Source organism: Aythya ferina (assembly GCF_964211825.1).
Source record: "Aythya ferina genome assembly, chromosome: 3".
In the NCBI taxonomy this organism is placed as follows: domain Eukaryota; kingdom Metazoa; phylum Chordata; class Aves; order Anseriformes; family Anatidae; genus Aythya; species Aythya ferina.
The window spans coordinates 19,415,360-19,439,595 of NC_140298.1; the positions used below are offsets into that span (position 1 = coordinate 19,415,360).

At 36.2% G+C, this 24,236-nt stretch overlaps 1 protein-coding gene across 4 annotated transcripts in view; it reads left to right on the forward strand.

The window, feature by feature from the left end:
* KCNK2 (potassium two pore domain channel subfamily K member 2) overlaps positions 1 to 24,236 on the forward strand; it is a 131,326-nt gene that overhangs the window by 98,259 nt on the left and 8,831 nt on the right. For all 4 annotated transcript variants that reach the window (XM_084512778.1, XM_084512781.1, XM_084512780.1 and 1 more), the window contains 3 exons: positions 3,863 to 4,023; positions 7,422 to 7,608; positions 15,837 to 15,976. In XM_084512778.1, coding sequence (XP_084368904.1) covers positions 3,863 to 4,023; positions 7,422 to 7,608; positions 15,837 to 15,976 — 488 coding nt within the window. The remainder of the gene's footprint in view (positions 1 to 3,862; positions 4,024 to 7,421; positions 7,609 to 15,836; positions 15,977 to 24,236) is intronic.

Sequence of the window (24,236 nt, forward strand, 5' to 3'; positions counted from 1 at the left end):
GCAAAAGGATCTTTTCTCTTTTTGAAAAGGAACTTAGATTTTTTTTTTAAACCAATTGCCAGTCTAACTTTTTATGAAGGCTAGAATGCAAAGACAGTCTGATTTCTAAACCTGAACAAAAGTGCCTCTTGTCAATTGTATGAAATATAAACTATTGTCTCTCACAGGAAAAAATCTTCAAACACTTTCTGTTTTGCTCAAAACCAATAATGCCCTTGAAGTTAGCACAAAGTTACTAATTTCTACTCAATAGTCCATCTATACCAGATAGAAAAGTTAGACATCTTCATTCTTGAAGAAGTGTATTAAAAAAGAGAGGATATGAGGGGGGAAAAAAAATACATATTTCCCATCAAGTCTCTCCTGAGGTTCCCAAAAGCAATTTGCCATTTGAATCTTGGGGGCTGTAAGAGTTGTGGAGCTGAAACCATAGAATATGTTATTTTGGCGAATGGAGCAATTAGTTGCAAAGTATTTACAATGGACTTATATTCTTTATTCACGTAAGCATTCGGCAAGCTCTTTTTAAAATGCATTTCTTGTCCACAGCTGCTTGTCAGAGACAGTATATTCTAAATGCACAAAATCCCTTGGGTGTTAAAGGCATGTTAGGTATTTAGCAAGACATGAAAGGGATTTGGTGAAACTAGGAGGCAAATTGTGCTCCTGGTTATGGAAGGGAAGTGAGGGGGGGGGGGCATTAGGAAGGGCCGCTTGTAAATGGTACTGACATTACCTTGGGTGAAACTTTGTTCTGTGCTGCTCCTGCCCTGTGTGGGGAGGGGAGGTGCAAGGTACACAGTGGCAGTCCTGTGGCCCAGTGCCTGAAGTGAAGATTTCCTTTGGTTTTACTCAACAGCAGCATTCTGCTGATTTTCCTAAGAAATTAATAATACTTTTTAAACTTTTTTTCTGAGACAAAGCCCTCAGGAATTACAACAACCATATGAAATATAAATGTTTCCTCTCCCATTACATAAATGATGGATTAGCTTTTTGCTGAAGAAACCAAGAGAGTAGGATGTAAGGACAATTTGTGTAACTCGTGAAGTAGGCTGTGGTGTGTGGCAGCAGACTGTTATGAAACATGACACTCCAGGAAATATGATTAATGTGTGATGGAAACCCCTTGGCGGATCAGTTCACTGAAGCACATGTCCTGTCGTGATAGTGCCATGGCTTGTACTGTGTGCAGTGAGCATCTGGCCGGAGATAAACTGTACTGCCTGCTGGAGTGTTATTTTTTTCCAGCAGTGTTTGTGAGTTTTTTTTTTTTAAGTATAACTAATAACACTAGACCTTCTTTATGTCATTTATGGAAGAAAAGCATTTGCCATTTTCATCAAAAAGCAAATCCTTGCAACAATTTGCTTTTTGATGAAAAGCAACAGTTTCAGGGTAGAAAAAAAAAAGTCCTCATCCTTTTCTGAAGCAAAATATGCCTGTGATTTAGAGCAAGAATGCATAGAGCTGAACGTGAACTTCTTGTTCTCGTACCGATTAGCAGCAGATGAGAAATATGCCACAGCAGCAATCATCTCTGTAATAGCTGTGGGATGCAAGGAAACTGCCAGTTTGCTTTATGAAGTAAAGTAAGTAAAATTGCCTCCTTGGCTTGTGCTTCACTGGGCTGGTATTTTGTCACTATTATGCTATCATTTTTGTGGAGCTAGTGAATACAGTTCTTAAACCAAGAAAAGGGAGAGCTATTTCCAAATCCCCCAATATGAATTTTATAAATCTGGTGTATCCAGACTCAGGTTCTGAATTGCATTAAGACTCTGCAGGAATTACACCCTGGCAGCTATTCAAGCTCCTGTTGCTGCATAAACAGAGATATTTATGAAAACAGAGTAGCTTGGATCTGTTTGTCTCTTTTTGGTTGGTGATGAGCTAATTTTATTTTAAAACTCAAGAGTCTTTCCTGCTTGGTGTATGAACGCACAGAGTGAACTCAGTGGAGCTGAAATTTCCTGAATTATAATAATCAGTAATTTTACCTCTGGCTCCAGGTTAGGGAGGAACGCTAGGTTAGACTAAAGGCGCTCTGACTTTATTCCACTTGACTGAGTCAGGCATTTTTTGTGCATTATATTACTGCAGGGAAGATTTACAAAGGTGGAAGACTCCACGACTTGCAATTGATGATGTTTCCTGTAATTTTGTCCCTTATATTTAACTGACTCTATTTAAGAGACTGTATTAGTTAACATTTTGGGAAAACTTTAATATCAACATAATTTTCCTCACTTTTTTTAATTTGTAATGTAACTAAACTCTATTGTGACGTTGCATTTGTTTTTCTCATGATTACTATTTCTAAACAGATATTACAGCAAAATATCTAAGAGTAAAATATATTCCAAATATGTTTTTGTTTGTTTGTTTTTTTTTTTTTTTTAGTTAGGTTAACTGAGGGGTAGGTCTCCTGTGTACTGAAAGAAAAAAGTTTTGGTTTAGCTTACCTACATAACAGCAGAACAAAAAATTAAGGTAATATAAATAGGTTTCATGAAGAAAATACATATTAAACCAATATGCTCAAAATAGTTTTTAAAAAAGAAAACACAACACTTATAGGTGAGATATTCATTAAAAGTGCTTTGCTTTGTAGAAGCTGGTGGTTGGTGTGCATGAATACTAAGCTATTTAAAAAAAAAAAAAAACAAACGAGCATTTTCTCAATAGAGCTGATAAAATTTGTCAGCTTTTTCAAAGGAAAATGGGATCTTCATTGAGTTTTATATGTTTATATGAAAAGTATCTTTTACGCGCAATTTTAATATTAAAGATAAACAAATGTCTCAATTACTTGCTAAAATATTTTGCTTTTTATTCACAAGATATCTGTTCTACAAAAATGGTAATTTCTTTTAAAAGCTTTTGCTTAATTTCTCCATGGAAAATAATCCCTTTTTTTTTCTGCAAAGTTCTCCCTCTGGCCTCCTTCAGACTGCACATTGTTGTGCTGAAAAGTGAAATAATTTCAAAAATACTGATGTGTTATTACTACTGCCCTGCTACTCCCCCAAGACTTCAGAGAAAAAAAAAAAGAATTAAAATGAGGACTGATGCTCATGAAACAGTGCGACCTTGGACATATCTCCAGGACTGATGTTTAAATGATATATTTGAGGGCATTTCAAAGACAGTGGTGTCTAAGGTCTTCATATTTTGGGATTTCTATTTAAAGTAGAACAGCAGCAATGGAGGTATCATGGGCATATCAAGGGTGTGTTTTTTCACAGGTTGGTGAAAATTATTTCACTTTTCAAATGGAGAAGAGTCCTGAGCTGTAAACTGTCTCTCAAAGCTCTGTTTGCAACAGTGAAAGAACCTGAGCCTTTAATGAGTGTAAGCACTTCCATTTAATTTAGAGAATCCTATTTTGATCACCCAAATGGTTTCTTTCAGGCTGCTTTGCTTTGAAGCACAGTGCACCCAAAAATTGTATCTTGTTTTAGAGTAATGCAGCCTGCAAATTAAAGTCCAATAATAGATGTTTCCAGAAAACAGAGGCTAAAATATAACTTAACCAATTTGTGTTAACTACATGTATTAAATGTGGAAAGTTATAATTTATTAGTGTATATGTGTATATATAAAAATATAAGATTTATTTCTCTAATGAATTTTTTTCTCCATATTATGTACACAATATTTTTTTAAAAAAGCACAACACTTTAATTTAGTTCAAAGAGGATTATACAACACATTTTTATTTGATTTTTCACGGTGTTTACTGTATCATATGGTTAACCTAGGACGTGTTTGCAACTGTTCTGTTCCTACAGTCCTTTTAAAATGTTAAGTGTAATATATGTAATTTCTTTTTAAGCATCTCAAGTTGTTTGTAATTTAGGCTTTGGAAACATCTCCCCACGCACACAAGGTGGAAAGATATTCTGTATCATCTATGCCTTACTGGGAATTCCTCTCTTTGGTTTTCTCTTGGCTGGTGTTGGAGATCAACTAGGGACAATCTTTGGAAAAGGAATTGCCAAAGTAGAAGATACCTTCATTGTGAGTATGACGGCTGCTTGCTGTTCTAAATTCAACAAGTGTAACACACAGGGTATAGCTCATCCTTGTAACCAAATGTCTAGCAAAAGGTACAGAGAACGCTGTAGAGTCTGTACATGTTGAACATTAATTGAGAATCGGATGCAGTCCAACATTTTCTACAATAATGATGACTGCAAAGAGCAAGATCCAAGATTTTTTTTTGTTTTGCCCTTAAAGTACTCTTAAGCTTACTGTGGTGTTTACCTTTAAAGACTATAATATAGACTGTGATAGGAAATCACTGGCATGTTGAGATGGAGGAGTGGAACTGTAGGGGTAATACATGGAAGTTATTGCTGCTCTGGGTTGATTCACAGAAGATCTTTGGTGTCAGTCTAAAATCACAGTCCTTAAAAATCTGTACACAGACATCAGCAAACTTGAGGAAGCGTCAACAGCCTGCAGACACCTATGTTTCCAGATTTATGGGGCTATAGGTGACTAATGCTTTGGGCATTCAAGGGAGCAGGAAAGACAAAATGATACAGAACCTGCTTCCCAACACTGGACTCCTGTTTGAGGAGGCTTTGGTCCCCTCACTGAGCTGCAGGGTGTTCTACAGTTTTAAGGTATTTTCAGCTTCTGCTGAACCATGTAGCACAGCCTGTTGAGATTCATGTCCTTCATTTTGTTTGATCCACGGATCTTTAATTAGTCCACGCAGCATGGCACAGCTTAAGTAGAGGAAGGGACCCAACAAGACACTACATAAGCTTGTGCAGATATTTATAAAGTTAAGACATAGCCAGTCCTTAACAACCAAATGCCTTAAATTATAGCAGAGGAACTTCATTGCTTATCTTAAAGTCTGCTTTACACATGATACTTTGAGTTCAGAATCAGAAAATTTTAGCAATATCATACTTTCTTATTACAGTAATTAAAAATATTTTTACTGATATTTTTGATGCCTAGAATAAATGACACAATGAAATATAAGAAAATGAGTTAAGTATTTTATTAAACTTTAATGAAATGCTATAGGCGTAGCTATTACTATACTATGTTCAAAACATTGATGAAATACTATGTCATTTGATGTGTAGAATGTATCATATATGGTGAACATGTAGTAAGTACCATAACTTCGTAGCTGTTTGCATCAAACCAACAAGTGTTAAAAGGACTGATTTTTTTTTAATGAAAGGCAAACTGGCTGTGCTGATATATTAGTTTACATATATATCATACGTACATAAATATATCATACAGACATATGCTGATATACATGTATATGTTTACATATGCAATATGTAAACACAACCTTGAAAGCCAATGTTAGGAAAAAGCATAGCTGTTTTTATATGTGTGTGTTGTTTTCCCTTTCTTTCCTTTTTTTTTTTTTTCAGTTCCAGATATCAGTTCCAATCCTAATTGGTTACTGATAAATAACATTTAATTTCCACTGAGACTTGGCTAGAAAGGGCATGAACATTCCATGAGAACACATTTTTATCCTTTCTGTTTTTCTGCTGTAACTGAATTTTAGCTTTTGCATAAAGGTACAAAATATGAGACCAATTTGTTTGTGTCTCTTAGGCTATCACTTAGAGGAATAATGGGTTTCCCCCTTTTTTCCCCTTTCCTTTGTTTAGTAGTGTATATACACAACAAAGATGCCCTAACACAAAAAGAAGCAACTTGCCTCCTTTTGGCAATCTCTGAATTAAAACACTGATCTTTATGTTGCAGTCTGGAACACTCCTTCATTCATTCTTTAAAAGAAGAACAAGGAGACACTGATGGGTCAGAACAGGGCATTTAATGTTGCCATAACCTGACCAGCTACTGGGATTTGGGTTACAAAAGCTAGACTTTGGTCCTGCTGACTGAAAACATATTTTCCATTGGCACTTAACATAAATAAAAGAAACCATGAATACAAGAAACCATGCATCATGAATAATCTGGTCTCTTTTTGGTCTGCTTTTTTTAAAGGTTACAGTTTTATGCAGCCCCTAGTTTCCCTTAATTTAAAGCAATATGCCCTGGATGCATGGAAGACTGTGGAAAACTGTACTGAGAGGAAAATTGTCAAATTGGTAGGGCATGTCAAACATGACTTTGCAATGGTCTGTTTTAGATTTGGTACGATTAGAAAAAAATAATAAATCATTAATAGTTTACACAACAGACAAAACACTTTTCTCATTAAATCTAGAGATGATCTCAGGCTGCGGAGAGCTAAAAGTTGGAGGACAGAATTAGAATTCAAAGTGATCTTGAAGATTTTGAAAGGCAGCATGAATATATAAGATTCAGTTCAAAAACGACAAATTCAAAAGACATGAAAGAATAATGAAATATTCAATTACATGTCAATAAACAGTTGTCTGGGTGCAGTTTTGTAGTGATGTTCTGAGGCCTCTAGGGGCTCTTCAGCTAGTACTGGAGAGTGTTGTACTGTTGTGAGAAAGTGTAGGTCACAGTTAAAGGCTTAAATAGGAGTATAAATAGATTGGATGAAAGGATCCTTTCTTATGTTCTGTTTTGCTGTAGTATGTCTCACTTTTTGTCCAGTTATGAGAACCACATCTAAAGAAATGTGTGTATTGGCTGGATGGAGGTGAGCGATAGCAACGAGAGTTGAGTGGGTGAGATTAGACTTGAATAAGTGCATTTTTTTGGACTAAAGAATATATGACAGAAGACACTGTAAAAGCTTGCTGGAAAGAGTGAAGTAGCAGTTGGTCTGCCCTGGATGAGACCATAAGTAGTAGACTTAAACAGAAGCAAGTGAGATGCAGGGTAAGCATTGGGAAAACTTTCTACTGAAAATAAGTTAACCTTGATTGCATTGCCTCACATGTCTTGTATGCCGTGGCTTAGGTGTGGTCATTTTTAGTTTTGAGTAAGGTTTGGAAGAGAAGATCTCTTCATGTCTATTTCTATTTCAACTCTGTTTTCTATGGTTTTGCTTAGTTATCTCTTTCATTAAAGAGAGAGATATATGATAAAAATACACCATTTTTATTTAGTTATTCGTGGATGCAAAAAAAGCAGAGAGATACCAGGTGCGAGCACTGCTTGAAGCTTACTCAAATTTTGTCCTCACTCAAACTGTATCATGATCAGCTGTTAATATTAATGAATGTTGCACAAGCCATCCACCCATCTGACCACAAAGAAGAGTCCAGCACTACTTTGCATTTCCTGCCACCAAATGTTTCCTAGGATAGTCATATTTGCTTTGAAAACACTTTCACAATAAAACAATGCTTTGATTTTTCTGTTTGAGAACTAGAATGTCCTCTTGAGCAATGAGGTGCTTATTGTAGGTGATAGGTGCTTATATATAGCGGCACAGTTTTATTAACAATGGGTTTCCTCTCTTTCCCCTTCCCTTTCTTCCATAGAAATGGAATGTGAGTCAGACAAAGATTCGCATAATTTCAACAATAATATTCATACTGTTTGGCTGCGTGCTGTTTGTTGCTCTTCCTGCAGTTATATTCAAGCATATAGAAGGCTGGAGCACGCTAGATGCAATTTACTTTGTGGTTATCACTTTAACTACCATTGGATTTGGTGACTATGTTGCAGGTAAGATTTTTCTCATTGCTCTTTATCTCATGAAATTTTGCACAGCGATGTATGTTTTGCATTTTTATGTCTTTTGGGGGGAGCAGGGGAACACTGACACAATGATGGCAGGGGTGGTTTTACCATTCTCTCCCAGTTTTATCCTTCATCGTTCTTGTGTCAAGCCCTGAGAGACTGCCACCTTGGATCATGTGGCTGACTACAGCCACTACACTGACTACAGGAGGTGGGATGATGAAACAGTCTCCCTCTGACTACATATACTCCTTTTTTTCTCTGTTGTACTGTTAAAAAGATGTTTTACCTGATTTTAGATATTTTTTGGCTTTACAGATTGAGAGAAGTACCAGAATAATTACAGTATTTTAGTCTGCTAAGTATTTTTACTTTAGCAGGAGTCCTTTAGCGTCTCATTTTGCTCAGTTATATATGAAACTTAGTTTTTGTGTGCACATTTTGCTTTCAAAGTGTTGTTCCAGATTTATTCTTCTGCTGTTGAAATTATGTTTCTGTTTTATCTTTCTCTACTTTGTTTGCTCTGTATGCATTTGCCCATGTGTGTTTTACAGTATAAGAAGTTGTAGCACAGCGTATAGATGACATGACCAACACCTGGTTCTATTAATCTAGACTGGATTAGTTAAAAATAAATTAGACAAGTTCAATTTGAGAAACAAAAATAAGCTTTTTTATTATCTACACCATTTTTTATTTCTTGAAAAGGTGTAAGATCTCAGAGTAGGACAAAGTATGTGCTGTCTGTATTGAGAAGGTGTGTTGAGCCAGTGAGCTGGTGTGGTTAGGATTACAAATTCAGCTTCATGCTATGAGTCCGAGACTTGCTTTCCTCAGCCAGATTGTTCTTATTTTGATTTTGTCTTCAAGAATTTGTGGTTCTGAACAGATTCTGACTAGCACCAAATCAAAAATTTATGCTATTTCAAAGCTAAGAGTACGGGTGCTTTAGACTTTCTTTCCTTTGGTGTACGTGTGTGGCAGGGAATAAAAATAATAATGTATAAATGCCTGGTTATATTTACTGTAAGAAACCATGTGAAATGGCCCACTTTACTCTAACTGGAACACCGAGTACATTCATCATTACTCTCATTATAAAATTTCTGCAGATTTTCTATTTGTAGACCACTTGATATTGTAATTTGTTCCTACATGATGTCTGGGTTTTAATTTTACCAGGAAACACGTTCCCTTTCTACAGAATGTTCTTGAATTATGTTGATCTATACCTTGTGGCCTTTTATGGTCTTTTTGCATATTTTTAAGTTCTGCTTTAACGGTGATATTGAAATGCTGTGAATATTTTCTATTTACTTTTAGAGCAATATGCAAGACACTCATTCATTCTGTAATATGTTATTGCCTTAGAGTTTCAGTGTGTAGGAATTGGACTCATACTTGCAGTGAAGGCTTAAGCAAAGAGGTTTAGACCATCTCCATCATCACCGTGAGGTTAATGTGGCCACTAGATTGTCAACTTCATCTCTGACAAAAAAAACAATAAGCTTCATTGTTATCATCTTTGTGTGGACTAACATACTCAGTTGACAGCAGATGACTAGATGACTGACTCCTGCAGTTGACATGCAGGAGAGAAGGGATGCCATCCAGAAGTACCTTGACAGGCTTGAGAGATGAGCCTGTGCAAACCTCATGAAGTTCAACAAGGCTGAGTACAAGGTCCTGCACATGGATCAGGGTGACCCCAAGCATGAATACAGGCTGGGAGATGAGTGGGTTGAGAGCAAACGCAAGGAGGTGGTGGTGGATGAAAAACTCAACATGAGCTGGCAATGTGCACTTGCAGAAAGCCAGCCATATCTTGGGGTGCATCAAAAGAAGCATGGCCAGCAGGTCAGGGGAAGTGATTCTCCCCCTCTACTCCTCACCTGGAGTAGAGCATTCAGCTCTGGGGCCCCCAGCATAAGAAGGATAGGGGCCTGCTGGAGTGAGTCCAGAGAAGGGTCATGAGGAAGATCAGAGGGCTGGAGCACCTCTCCTATGACAGGCTGAGATAGTTGGTTTTGATAGTCTACAGAAGAATAGGCTCCATAGAAACCTTACGGTGGTCTTCCAGTACCTAAAGGGGGTCTGTGGAAAAGATAGGGAGCCTCTTTATGAGGGAATATGTAGTGATAGGACAAAGGCTAATACTTTTAACGTAAAAGAGGGTAGATTTAGATTAGATATAAGGAATAAATTCCATCATACTAAACTATTTTAAAAGGAAAATTCACACTGCAAGTTTTAAATCAAGCTGATAACCTAGCCCTTAAGACAAATGTTTTCTTATTAATTTTGAGAAAACGTGCAGAATATTTTGCAAGCTACCAAATTAGTAAGCTGTCTTTATGATTTCTTTGTTTCATTGTGGTGTTTTGTTTGTTTGTTTGTTTGTTTGTTTGTTTTTAGGTAAGCCATAACCACCTTGTAGGCATTAAATACCATTGGTGTTTTGTTGTAGACCTTAACTAGAACACTCTAACACAAAAGTTTAGAAAAGCTGAGTGCCAGAAAATAAGATGAAGCAAGTAGGGATAAGGCATGTGTTAGTGTAAATGGCTGTAGGTGAGGTTGTCATGATGGAACACAAGTATTTCATCTGGCAGAAGCATCTGACATCGTTGTGGATCTAGAGCATGACATTTCTTGGTTTTGGTTTGTCACAGTGAGTCGTGCATCAGGCAGAAAGCTACTGCAGTCCACTTATAAGTGCTTAGGTGAGCAGCCACTTGAAGAGGGGAAAAAAAAAAAAACAAAAAACAAAAAACATTGACATTAACTTAGTCCTTTTTTTTTTTTTGATTTTTTTTTGTCTGGGAAGGCATGTTCCTTAAATAATATTTGGAGTGTAAATTGCCTTCTACCACTCAGAAGAATAGTCAAAACTAAAGCAGAGTGTCATTTCAGTTTGCAATTATAATGGAGTGTACTTCTAGAACAACAACAACAAAGGCAATTCTTGTAGCAGATAGGAGCTCCATGGGATATTTCATAATTATGTATGATAATTATGTATTATTATATTTTTTGTTTCATAAAGTCCCCTCAAACAAAACAAAATTCCTATTTGAGAATTTCCAAATATTCTGGTAATTATCTTATCTTTCTGGGAACTGTCATCCCAGAGGAAAAAACAAGTCTGAAAGTCCTGGATAGTAATGTCATGGCTGTGATAATGGGTTAAGAGAAATATTTCTCACAGTATTTCTCTTTTCACTAACATGGAATTGGCTGCTGCCTGGCACCACTGGATTTGAAAGCCAGAGAGAAGCCTTGGAGAACTTTTTAAGAAGTAAAGGAGAGTGTTTCCAAATAGCTGTACCAGAAGGGAACCAACAGGAGAACATGGGATTATGGATTGTAATGGTATTAAAGGTTGTAGGGCTGGCTCTTACAATATAAATTCTTGTACAGTTCTCCAGATTCTTTCTACAAGTGTCTTCTCATTTTTACTGGAGAACAAGCATTCAGTTCCCAGGAGCCACAAGGCCAAAACATCCTCTTTTGTACTGAGAATCTAAGTTGCCATTTGGACCCTATGGAAATTTTAGCTTCAGTTTCAACTAGCAAGAGAAGTCCTAAGGTAGATGTAAAAGGCTGATCATTAAGGGTGTGTGCAAGGAGATAAAAGGTGAACAGTTTTTGTACTGCATGTTCAAGAAAATACATGGATAGTATTCCAAAAAAAAAAAAATACCAACAAAAAAAGATTTTTTTTCTTTTTAAGTGGGGGTGGGAGGTGGGGTTGATTTTTTTTTTTTTTTGATGGGGAGATTGAATTTTTAATGTATTTTTATTCTTTCTTTAAGAGTTTTTTTTTTTTTTTTTTTTAATAACTGAAGAAAGTCTACCATTGTAGCTTTTCACACACGCAAATACACACAAAGCAAGTAAGAAACTGTCTCTTGAAAATCATGCCAAACTGATTCAAACATAGCTTATCTTGTTTTCAGGGGAGACAATGAATAATACTACAGGAAAAAAAAATAATCAAGCTATTATTATAAATATTCAAAAAGAGGAAAGTAAGAGGACTTCTCATGTCATTTTTTAGTATAATGAAAGATAATGTTGTCTACCAATGTTAGCAATGAGGTCAAAATATATGTAACATGACAATGCATTGGTCATATGTGCAGATAAATCCTTAAATATTTCTGGAGGAGATAGTCTAGCAGCTATCAAATATAAAGTAGATCAGATGCCCAAACTTGACAGAATTATGTGAGGGTCAGAAATATTAATAGCACATCAGTAGTCTGTTTCACTAGCATAATGAATAAGGTTATGCTGCAATCAGTCCAATTTAAATAATCACAGAGTTTTGTGAGTCTTCAATTTTAAAATGTTTTCTAAGGCATTCTTTTTATTTTTTTTTGTTGATCTGTGATTTTAGCTTATCGCTTCTTTACTGTTTTGGGCTGTAATTGAATTAGGTTTATTGCCATTTTAATATATATATATATATATGGGTCTGCTCTGAATTACTTGGAGGGACAACTAATTTGTAGAACACTTTCAGAATTTTAGTCTCATTTAACGTCACTGAACTGAAACACCTTACCTTCCGGTCATAGCAGTCCTATTGATCTGTGCTCTCTCCTGCTGGCATTGTCTTTTTTGGCATTCAGAAGTGCTCTTTGTCACCTCAGGAGTTCACATCTGCTATAAGGGCTATATAGTGTGAACCATGTAGGCTGTTTTAAGCTTAAGTCAACGTGCAGTGTTTCACTCAATTTCTGTACAGGACAGTGTGGAAAGGGTGTTTTATAGCTGTGCCCTGTATTCTGAAGTAGCTCTCCATTTTCCACTGAGTGGTATCAAGTAACTTGTATAGCCAACGTTATATTCTTTCTTGCAGATGGTGCAAATGTTGTCTTGTCCCCAGCATGCCGCTTCTTCAGGTCTCTGCATAAGCTAGCCTTACTCTGTCCCTTTTTGCAGTTCTTCGAGGTAATTCCTTTCAAGGTACAGGGCCAAACCTCCATGTTTCTTTGGAATGGGACAAATGAAGTTTCTGGATTATGCCAGTTGCCCATGGTGCCAGGTTTGTCATGACTGATGGACAAGCTACTGATTGAGGGATGGCTACTTGTCAAACTTTGATTTAAGTTGTGCTTAAATTTAATCACTTTTTTTATGCTCAGAATGTGTACTGTTAAAAAAATAATAAAGTCCATTCCTAGTCTGAAGGGCTAGTTTTGGAATAACACAGAAGTTTATGCTAACATGGAATTAAGATACTCAATTAAGATACTTCATTCCTTATATTCTTATAGTTTTGAAGCAAAAATGTGAACAAAAAGATACTTTAGAGATAATTATTCTAAAGTCTCTAAATCTAGAATTCTGTGTTTGTGTCAGCTATGAAAGGATAGAGAAAAGAGTGGCAATGATAGATAGAGAATACTTTTTACTTAAATTATGTAATTGTTTTATGTAAATATATATATATACATATGCATAAATTTAAGCCCAATCATGTACCCTATAAACAGAATCTGTCCTAATGTACATGTATGTCTGAAATCTTCTTGAATGCCATCCTTCACTAAAACATAGAACTTCTTACCTCAGAAAGGAAAGGTGCTTGGGCCATAAAAAAGAAAAATCTGTCTTCCATGAAAAATCCTAAATCATTTAAAAGTTGTTTGGCAGATGTAACAATGGTGGTAGCAGCAATCTGTGATGAAAGATAAATCTGTGATGAAGATAAACGAGAAAGCTCTTTGATTTTTTGTTGATTTCTAGGGAGTTTGGAATCAAATCTGTACCACAAAACATCTCAGCAATAAACTGAGGCTGCTCTTTGTAAAGATAAAGGCAGTGAAAATTCTAGTTAGAGCTGGTGCACACCAGTTGACCAAATCTCTGGGAAGGTAGATATATATCTTTTGTTTGTTTAAAGCTATTTCTGGTAAAGTCCAAACAAAGTCAGACAAAAGTTTTGTCCCCTGGCCCACAAAACAAGTTTTGCCAAACATTGAAATTCAACTTGCTTCTCAGCATTTTGCTTCCTAAGGCGTTATGTAAAATCTGCTTTGCAAAAGACAGATGATAGCATTACTAAAAGTGGTGCTATGAAAAATTCATGCAAATCTATCATGTTGATATGCTTTTTACAGTGTTACTGGTAAATTCATTAGACTAATTATCTCACACTTCAGTACAAATATATTTACGTGTACATATACATACACAAATATATTTGTACACATTTCTGTATATTGCAATTCAGTAGTTAATGAATTTCATTTACTTTGAACTCAGTACAGTTGATTTTGATTTTGTTTTCCTACCTATGATATTGTGTTACTCTATGACACTTGAACATTTCTGCTGAATTCCTCCAATAGTTACAGAAGACAATACTTATTTCAGGATGAATATCCTTAGGTATATCTTTCTCCCTGGTCTTCCATTAAATTGAGACCTCACCAGGAGTCCCTGAAATTCATAGATTCAAGAGCTGATGAAGACTTCAGCTGTCTAACCTTTCTAGAGGGTCCCTTGCAAACTTTGGGAAAGCTGAACTCCTTTGGGCATGGCTAGATGGAGCCATCTCCTGGTCAGACAGCAGAGAAAACTCTTAATTGAAGACCTGATCTGGTAATTAACCTTGCTGTAAACAAACTACATATACATGATGAAGGAAGTGCTGCCTGCAGACGGATATATTTGGGTTCCAGTTCCCACTTACAAACTTCACACCCTGGAAATTAGAAATCTGGCGAGTGGATACCTTACATTGTATGTCTTTGTACATTGTATGAACATACGAAGAATGTGAACCAAGGAGTGTGGTTCAATGCTTACTCCTGATAGAGCTAAGACACGGTGGTAATCAACAACTTTTTTGAATGACAGCAGGACAAGTCATCTGTAAATCCTGTTTTACTGCATTGACGCAAGGTGGATGTTAACATATTTATTTCTCTGATATTTTGCTTATCTTGGGGTGTGACAAACTCAGCCTTTTGAGTGAATGGCTGTCTTCTGTTCCATTCTGATAAAGCCCTGTCTTGTACTGTATTTGTGACTGTACAAGTGTAGAAGTATTCATTTTTGCAGTATGGATTTCATCTCTTAGGCAGTTGAATAAACCACTACAGCTCAACAAATTTTATTTATGAAAGGGTTTATTGACATGAGAAAAAATTTCCATCTATGAGGAATCCCACACTAAGATACTTGTCAGTAAAATTCTTTGTTTGCATGTAATCTGTGTGGTGATTAGATAACAAGAGCTAGGAAGAACACTGCTCTTCATGAAGGGGTGTAAAGAGCATTTTCTTTTGGCTGTTTCAGTAAGCAGACATGCAAATTTCTGTTTTCAGCAACTCAGATGAAGAGTATTTTATTTGTCATAGTATAGCTGATCTGCAAGTTTAAAACTTGTGTTATTGTACTGCAATATGTGAAATGTGAGTTACTTTGTGTTGTCTGAGAACTCTGGATAAACATAACTTCATTTTATTTTTTTATTTTTATTTTGGGGGAGAGTGGAGGGTAGAATAAAGCATCTGTTCTTTATAGTTGTATTGGACCTAAAAGTTCCATTACAGATGTCTCTGAAATTTATCCTTTTTTACTTCAACACTTGGAAAGAAGAAAGTGTCTGGTTCTTATGGCAGCGGGATTCAAAAAAAAAAAAAAAAAGTTGCCTCCAGCTGCCAGATATTTTATCCTCTTACTTTTTTTTTTTTTTTTGAGTATGATCAGCTCACTCAAGTCCCTGTAGCCTGGTTTCCTCTTCAGTAAAAAGGAGATGGCAATGTTTGAGTGCCCAACAGGGACATTTGGTAATGCAGATATTATTCTTCTCTACTAGGGTTAAAGGATTCATGTAATTGAGATGTGCTTCTAAGTCTTTGCAAAGCCAGATTTCTCAGCATAAGAACATACTCCAGAACAAAGCTTAATTTTGTACTGCATGTCTATTTGCAGCAGGTGGGAAATCCTTTCATTCAAGCTGTCCTCAATGACCTTAAGCATCCTCCACCTTAAGTGATGGTATCTCAAAAGCTGAATCAGTTTGTCAGTGTTCATTTTAAATATTGTGAAAGATTAGGAACTATTGTGTACATTCGCATACTACTGCTGATCTCTCTTTTTATTTTTTATTTTTAGAAAAAGAATTAATTTTAAAATAGTTTTGCACCTATAACAATTAAGTGTGCTTTATTCTTAACTTCATTGTTTTTCAGGGGGATCAGATATTGAGTACCTAGATTTTTATAAGCCAGTGGTGTGGTTCTGGATCCTTGTTGGGCTTGCTTACTTTGCAGCTGTCCTCAGCATGATCGGAGACTGGCTAAGAGTCATATCAAAAAAGACAAAGGAAGAGGTAAGAACATTTTGAAAGGAGAAGAAATACTGTTTTTTAAAAACTTTGATTAGAAATCAGGTGAACTTACAACCCCTTTTATTCTTAGGGAATGGGACAAAGCTGTCTGTATATTAAATATATGCTGCAGCTCAAATGGAATTGTTGTAGCAGTCTAGTCCAATGTATAGTGAATTTTATGTGGCTGCATATAAATTTAAGTAAAATATTGTTGAGTGGTGTTTACACAATTATGACTGAGTTAGAGGAAGATTTATCTGAAAGAATTATTCTAGAAGGTAGAATAGAGTCGGTGATTTTTGAGGCAAAAAAAATCATTCTGCTTTCGTTGTTTCTGTATGGAATGCAGATATGAAAAAACACAACACTGAATAGTTATATTCAAGAAACCTTTCATCATTTTACACTAAGAGAATGTTTCCTATTATTTAAGGTATTGAAATGAATTATTTAAATATTCTTGGATGTATTTTAATATAATTATCTTCAGCAGCATGCATAGCTATTAGTAGTCAGGTGCGTTGTAAACATGTATTATTTCAATAATGATACAATATTTTACTGTGAATCTTTTTTTTTACTTTTAAGTGACAAAATTTACTTCTGTCACTTAAAATATTCTGGCTTCTAAAAATGTTAGAGGATAAATAAAACTTTGTTTGGTGACAATTAACAGTTCAAGTTTCACTAGAAGTTTCAGAAATATATTAATTTTGTTTTAAGCAACATATTATTTCCCTCTAATTTAACTTCAGTTCCTCTGCACGTGTCAGTTCATTTGTGTTATTTAAATAGAAAAAATCTTTTTTGGTGAAATGAATGGTTACTGTGCAATGGCCTGCTACTTATATTTCTTTAAATTGTCTCTGTAGCTGTAGGGCATGGCATCAATATCTAGATGTAATCAATGTCCAAATGTAATCTTGACATTGCTTGAGTTCCCAAAGTCCTTACTATAAAGGGTAACTTACACCCTTACATCTTCACTCATTACAGGCTCCTTGGATCATTCAGGGTCCCTGCCTCTTCCTGACCAAAGGGCAGCGGTGATAGTAAGAGCAGGCAGGAGGGTATGAGATGGGCACTTGGGCAGGATTGCTAAGTCCATTTTGAGATCTGTAGCTTTTTTGCATTGCTCTTGCTATGCTTAGAGCTCTTACAGCTAGTGACAGCATTGTGGCAGGCCTGTTCTAAGGAAATTTTTGCTAAGAATTTCATAAACGCTTATCACAATAAAAGAATCAGGAGCTAACTAATGAGAGAATGTAGCTCCAAAGCAAAGGACAATATTTATTTGATCAAATTTATTTAAAGTATGAAAACTCATCTTTTGCCTCTGCTCTGCAAATCTTAAATTACATTTATAGTTTGGTTTACACAACTAGCTGTTCTAGTGTCCTTCACAAATATGGAGTGGGATGTATTGCACAAGTGTTCTCATTTCCAGATTCAACACTTCACAGGATCACTATCTTGTGTTCTGGAAGAGCACTGAGGGCATCTTTATCAGTCAACCTGCATTATCTCCACTGTCTGCAGGGAAACCAGCAGATCACTTCAAATGGCATTAACCTGTATTGTTTTTGTGTATTATTTTGAATTTAAGAATTAATTCCATCTAGCCCATTACTTAGTCTGCACTGAGAAAAGTAAGAGTTGGACAAGTACATGTGGTGTTTCCCTATTGTCTAACTGTTCACAACTTGGGTTATTTCCTAAACTGCATTTAGTTTCAAGAGTGGTATTAGTTCTGGGCTCCCCAGTACAAAAAGGGAGACAGGAATCTCCTGGAAAGAGTCCAGAGGAGGGCCAAAAAGATGATACGGGGCCTGGAGCATCTTCCTGATGAGGAAAGGCTGAGAGACCTGGGTCTGTTCAGCCTGGAGAAAAGAAGACTGAGAGTGGATCTCATCAATATGTATAAATACCTGAGGTGTGGGAGACAGGGATTTGGCCAACATCTTTTCAGTGGTTTGCAGGGACGGGGCAAGGAGTAATGGTCACAAGATAGTGTATAGGAAGGTTCCACACCAACATGCGAAAGAACTTCTTCACGGTGAGGGTGATGGAGCACTTGAATATGCTGCCCAGGGAGGTTGTGGAGTCTCCTTCTCTGGAGATATTTAAGGCCCATCTGGACCCCTACCTGGGCAGCAACCTGCTTTGGCGGGGGGGGGGGGGGGGGGGGGGTGGGTTGGTTGGACCTGATGATCTTTTGAGGTCCCTTCCAACCCCTTCAATTCTGTGATTATGACTAGGGCACTATGACTTGGGGCTATGCAAAAATACCTTGTTCAGGCTTCACTTTGCAGCACTTCCTCATGCACTAGTGACACAAGCTAGTTCTTCATGCTACTTCCTGAAACAAATCTGGTCTTTAATCTTACTTTTCTCATACTCTTCTATTAGGCAGTAAGATCTCTGGATAAGATGCTATCTTGACTATATAATTGTACATAGCACTGAGGGTTTAATCTTGTTTAGAATGTCTCATTATCCATGTTATTATAATGATAATGTATTAAGAATGTTTGGATTTTGTCTTTTTTCTTATACTGGAGACATTTCAGTATAGGCTAAGAAACATGAATTGAACAGTCATAGATTTCTAACATATTAAGTATATTCCTAGTTATATGAAGCAAAACTCAAAATTTCCCAGGTTATACAGCACAGCGCTATGCCAGAGTTTCTTTCCTCAGGCACCAGGAATGTATCTCCTCTTTCCTCTTTCCATTCTTTCTCACCTTTGTAGCCTAAACAAGCATATTCATTTTGTCTACAAAAAGGAAAACATCATTCTTCAGATATATCCAAATTCTCTTGGCTGATGCGGGTATTAAGGATTTTGCTGTATACAAGTGTCTCATGTGTTTTAGGTTAGATTAAAGACAGACATAACATAATTCGTACCATTTGTTCAATTAATCATATCCCTGTTGTTCAGAAATATTCCCCCACTTTTTAACCCATTGCTTAAGCATGTCTGAAAAAATGCATAACAAAAAATGTTCTAGCAGTAACTACTACAGTGTCAGAAATGTGGGAACAATTTGAGAAAACAGAATCATGGCACAGTACTATTTGTGTGCTAGTTAGGAAAAATGAAATATTTCTGGATTCTATCCTAATTTTGTAAGAAGAAATTTGTGTTCAAATACAGTGTATTTTGCTGTGAGATGAACTGTTTGATTGAACAGAAGCATTGTACAAGTATTCACTTTACAAGTAACGTTTTATGACTTTAAAACTGCTGTTCTCAGCTCATCTTTGCTATCTGTCCAGGAAAATTCGAGTGAAAAAGTTGAGACAGTTCAGTGGAAATGTAGTCATTAAATCTCTTCTTTGCCAGCAGAAGCCAGAGGACACTCTGAATTTCTTGAATTATCTGTTTTTTCAGTTAAGCTTAAATTTATGATGGTCTGTTCCAGCTTCTGTGGATGCAGATTATAACAGAAGAATCTATCTGTAGTTCAGATAATAGAAATAAGTGCAATGGAAAATCCTAGTCATAAGCATGACTTTTTTTTTTTTTTTTTTTTTTTTACTGTTTTTTAAGGAAACATTTTGTCAGTTTTTGGGGGGAATAGCTCATTATTCCCAGAAACAGCCTTTAACATTGGAAGCCATGCTATATACTGAAATCTACTAAGAGACAGAGGCTATGATAAAATCTGTAGGATATATCACAAGGATCACTGAGTCCAACTCCTGGGATCCCAAAATATGACCACCCTCCACCCTAGCAAAACAAAAAATGTTATTGTTTACTTGGAGTACATATTATGTAAGGAAACCTCCATGTTCCAAGAAATTGTTGATTATGATTATCATCTAATTTCCTGTTCACATTTTTCTCTTTACTAATGCCGTTTTATTGTTCTTAAAAGCAGTTTATATGAGGATTTGTGGTAATAATGCATTATATTCAACAAATAAAAAATATATATATTTTTTCATGATACCACCAGAAAAGTTTCTCATATGCAAAGTGGAGTTAAGATAAAAAATAAAATAAAAAATAATCTGGTCAGATATTCATTGATCCACAATAATGCTGTATTTTGATATTAAAATGCAGATAGCCAGAATGTCTTTCAGTTACTCAGGTGGCCTTTGTCTCCTGAAATATTCTTGAGAGTTTTGAATGCCTCAGATGGGGAGGGAAGTGAAAGACAAGTAGAGGCAGAAGTGGGAGTTTTAGAAGGATAGATCTGCTGCTGGAAGCAGTTCATACAGTAAGATAGATGAAGTGTCAGAAAGTCATTGGAACATGCTGTGTGTTAAAATCTTAAGTAGGCGATCTGTCTCTGAAGTTCAGCTTCAGAGTACTAGCTTGCCTGAAACTCCCCCCTATTCATTATTCTCTGTACTTTGATTACTCAGAGCACTTACATAGTCTTCTGATTTTAGTCGCTTTGAAAGGTAAAATTTCAGCAGGATTTTTTTTTCCTTGTCATATTTTTCTTTTACCTCAGTATGCAGCAGCTTCTGAATGTCAGTGTTTCCTGCAAAGATGCCTGCCCAATCAAGAATCTTAGTTATTTAGGCTATAATTTTCAAACTCCCATTTATAAGATTAAGTGCTTGCATCCCTTGGCCTCAAGTTGTTTGTTGGCGTTTGTTAAGCTCTAGTCCATTCAAGCTCTAGACTCCATTTAAGTCAGTGAAGATGTGATTAACCTCCACTGTAGATTTTAACATCTGAACTAGTCATCTACATTGTCTTTATAGTCACTGGAAGGAAATAACTGTTTCTAGTATGATCTGTTCAAATTTTTTAAGGTATCTACCTTAAGGTGATGAATTATATCCTCAAAGAGCCTGTTCTCTTTGGCATATATCAAGAGCCCACATGAATGACGTGTGTTAGATATCAGCTCAGTTTGGACAAGTGATTTTTCATTCTGGGTGTCGTTCCTTTGAATTGAATGACATGGATCCAGCTTTAATGACCAAATCTAAAACTTCATGAGAAATAGCACATTCATTTCTTGTGAAAATTCAAAAGGTAACTGTTATCTTTGGTATTTATAAACAATTTGATTCATCTGAATCATCATTCTGTTTAATCCTTGGCACCAGTGGCAGATCTGTCACTCATGTCTGTCAAAACAGAATTAGGCTTGTCATGATGATGCCATGGAAATTATTGCACTCTCTGTAATATTTGTTGTCTTTTCATTTTACTATAGCTTAAGGCTAAATGCGTTCATACAGCATAGGGGGCCCAAACTTAAAGAGGAGGTGAATCTCTTGTATTTCCTGAATGTAGGCATTATGCATGGAAATGGTACGGTATCTCTGTCTTGTTTTATTATTTTTATTTTTTAAAGGAATTAAAATTAGTCATGTCTGACTTGACAAAACAGCTGAGCCAAATTTGTTGCTCATCCATGCTGAAAACACTGGCCTTCCTTTCTCCCTCCTTTATCCTCTGTCCTTCCCCTGGCCTTCTTCCCAGTTCTCTGTAGTATGTTACACCTCTGACTTAATAATATATCTGGTGCTTATTTAATTGTAAAATGAGTGGACTCAGCTTGCTAGAAAAGGGACATAAGTTTTGCAAGACTTCAGTGAATTCAATCAGCTTAGCAGGCAAACAGGCCTCAAAACCTGCTCCGTGAGGGTATGTGACTGAGGAGGAAGGAGGCTAACAATGAGCTCTTAATTTGGCACTTGCTATTTTATGAGACAACATCCATTGAGTTAGAAATGAAACCGATCAGAATAACTCTTCAGCCTGGTGATTAGAGGCTTTTTACAAAGATATGAACACATTGCTGATCCCTTGCATGTTGCCTTAAGCAAGTTGCCTTAAGGAAAACAACTCAGGGCTTTTCCTTTTCTTACAAACAAAACAGAATACATTTCAGTAATGCTAACGATTGTCTATTCATAAGTTCAAGGAGTTGGGTAGAAGAACTTGGTGCGAGCATGTTCCTAGCAAGTGCTGAATCAGAGAAATATTTGTAGGAGGCAGTCATAGCGCAAAAGCAATTGCAGATGAAGTCCTTTTACATGAGTGGTTAATGGGGGTGACACAATTCTAGGATGTGCCAGCAGGGGATTGTTGAATTTCTGTAGGAAAATGGTGTTACTACTGCAGATGTTACAAAAAGGAATATTGCCAGAAAACAGTCCCTAGCTCTGTGGCCTAAGAGTCAGGAAGAATGCAGAGCTCTACAAAAAATGGCAAAAAAAATAAAGAGCTGCCTGAAGAGAAGTCTGCCTAACTTTTAAGTTCTTCTCCCAGTCCATCCAAAATGTGCGGAAATGTGTATCTGAGAAAGAATTGCAACATAGAAAAAAATTATTGTTTCTAATAATTTGTGTCAGATGGGGAAGAACATGAAGTATTAGGTCATAAAATATTTGTGTAATAAATGCAGCTCTAGGCCTCCAGTCAAACTTGAATAGCAATAGGACAGAAAAAAATAAATAAAAAGATGGGACTACATCCCTCCATAATTTTTCTCAGTCTTGAAGACATAGAGTGGTATTAATGTAAGAAAAAGGAAGAAATGGCTGACCTGATTTTGAATGAAATTTGATCTGAAATTTGATCTAATTCTAAAAGATCACGAGTATAAGCTACCCAATTGTTTTCTAGGTCCTGCCCTTGCAACAGTCTGGTACTGAGTTTCTGTGTTGATCACTCTTTTACAAGTACACCACTGTACTCTGTACAATAAGAAATTTGAAAGGATACGTTATTCTGTTAGTCTGAGAGAAACTATCTGCTGATTGGTTTTGACACTTTATTTCTTGAGATGTCTTTCTTCATAGCTTTGTGTACATCAGACACATGATGCCTGCTTAATTTAGTCTCAAATTCACTGCACACACAAAGGTAACACCTATGTTGTTATCATATTGTGTGGCTTATATTTATATCCTACCTCTTAGCAGAGGATACTAAAGCTCTTTAGAAATGCCTATGTTGTTATAGTAAGTACCAGGTCCCTAAGTGATGTTGGTGTGGTGTTGATTACAAGAGAAGTGCTACCCAAATACACCTTTGTTAGCAACTTGGGCACAGTGCCTGGCAAGGGAAGGTGGGCACTGAGGGCTATTGAATTTGCAAAAATAAAACTGGAGCAAATTACTTACACTTCATAGCAAGATAGAAATTGATTAAAGAGTTCTGTTATAGCAATGGCATTTCTCAGAGTTATTTATACACGAAGACTCACTGAATGTAGGTTATCACCATTTACATTACAGAATCACAGAATTTTCTAGGTTGGAAGAGACCTCAAGGTCATCGAGTCCAACCTCCAACCTAACGCTAACAGCCCTCCACTAAACCATATCCCTAAGCTCTACATCTAAACGTCTTTTAAAGACTTCCAGGGATGGTGACTCCACCACTTCCCTGGGCAGCCTGTTCCAGTGCCTCACAACCCTTTCAGTGAAGAAGTTCTTCCTAACATCTAACCTAAAACTCCCCTGGCTCAACTTAAACCCATTCCCCCTCGTCCTGTCTAGCAAATCTTAATTTTATTTTATTTTTTGGAGACAAGATGTAATTGATCCTTTAAGCCATTGAGACAAATGTACCTGTGACTTAACTGTATTGACAGAGTGATATTTAGTCTTGAATGTCTTCAACCATAATCCTCATCATTAACATTATTGAAGACTTTATTATTATTATTTATTTATAATGTTTGTAATCTCAGAGCTTGGATATTATTAAGACAAGACACTAGAACATGTTAGCAATAATGAGTGTGTATGCATTTGATAACTTTCTTGTGGGAAACTCTTATGGAAGAGTCCTTGGACAAAGCCAGTTCAGCAGAATAACCTTGCATCTTCAAGAAGCCATGTTGATAATGAGGAAATTATGTTTTTCAATAATGGATAAAAAGGACTGAAGACACTATGGAATACTTTTTGTTACAAGGGGTAAACACAGTTGAAATACTCAGGTGGAACAACTTTAGTGCAGCTTTAATATTTCACAGAAATATTACTCCAGATATCGATACTGGAAATTTAAGGATTAAGCAATTTTTGGTGGGACTTGACCATATAAATACAGTAGCCAGTCTTTATTTAGTACCAAGTCAAAATTAGGTCTTTTGTTTTTATGTTCTCTTCAGCATATCTTTATAAGGAGAAAAAAAAAAAGTTCAATGAAATTATGAAAGTTATCTTTTATCCTGTGGGAGAAATTTGAGAGAGCCTTTCAACTGCTTGTGGCTTGGATTTTGTTATGCTTCTAGTATAATTCTCAAAATGTTTGCTATTT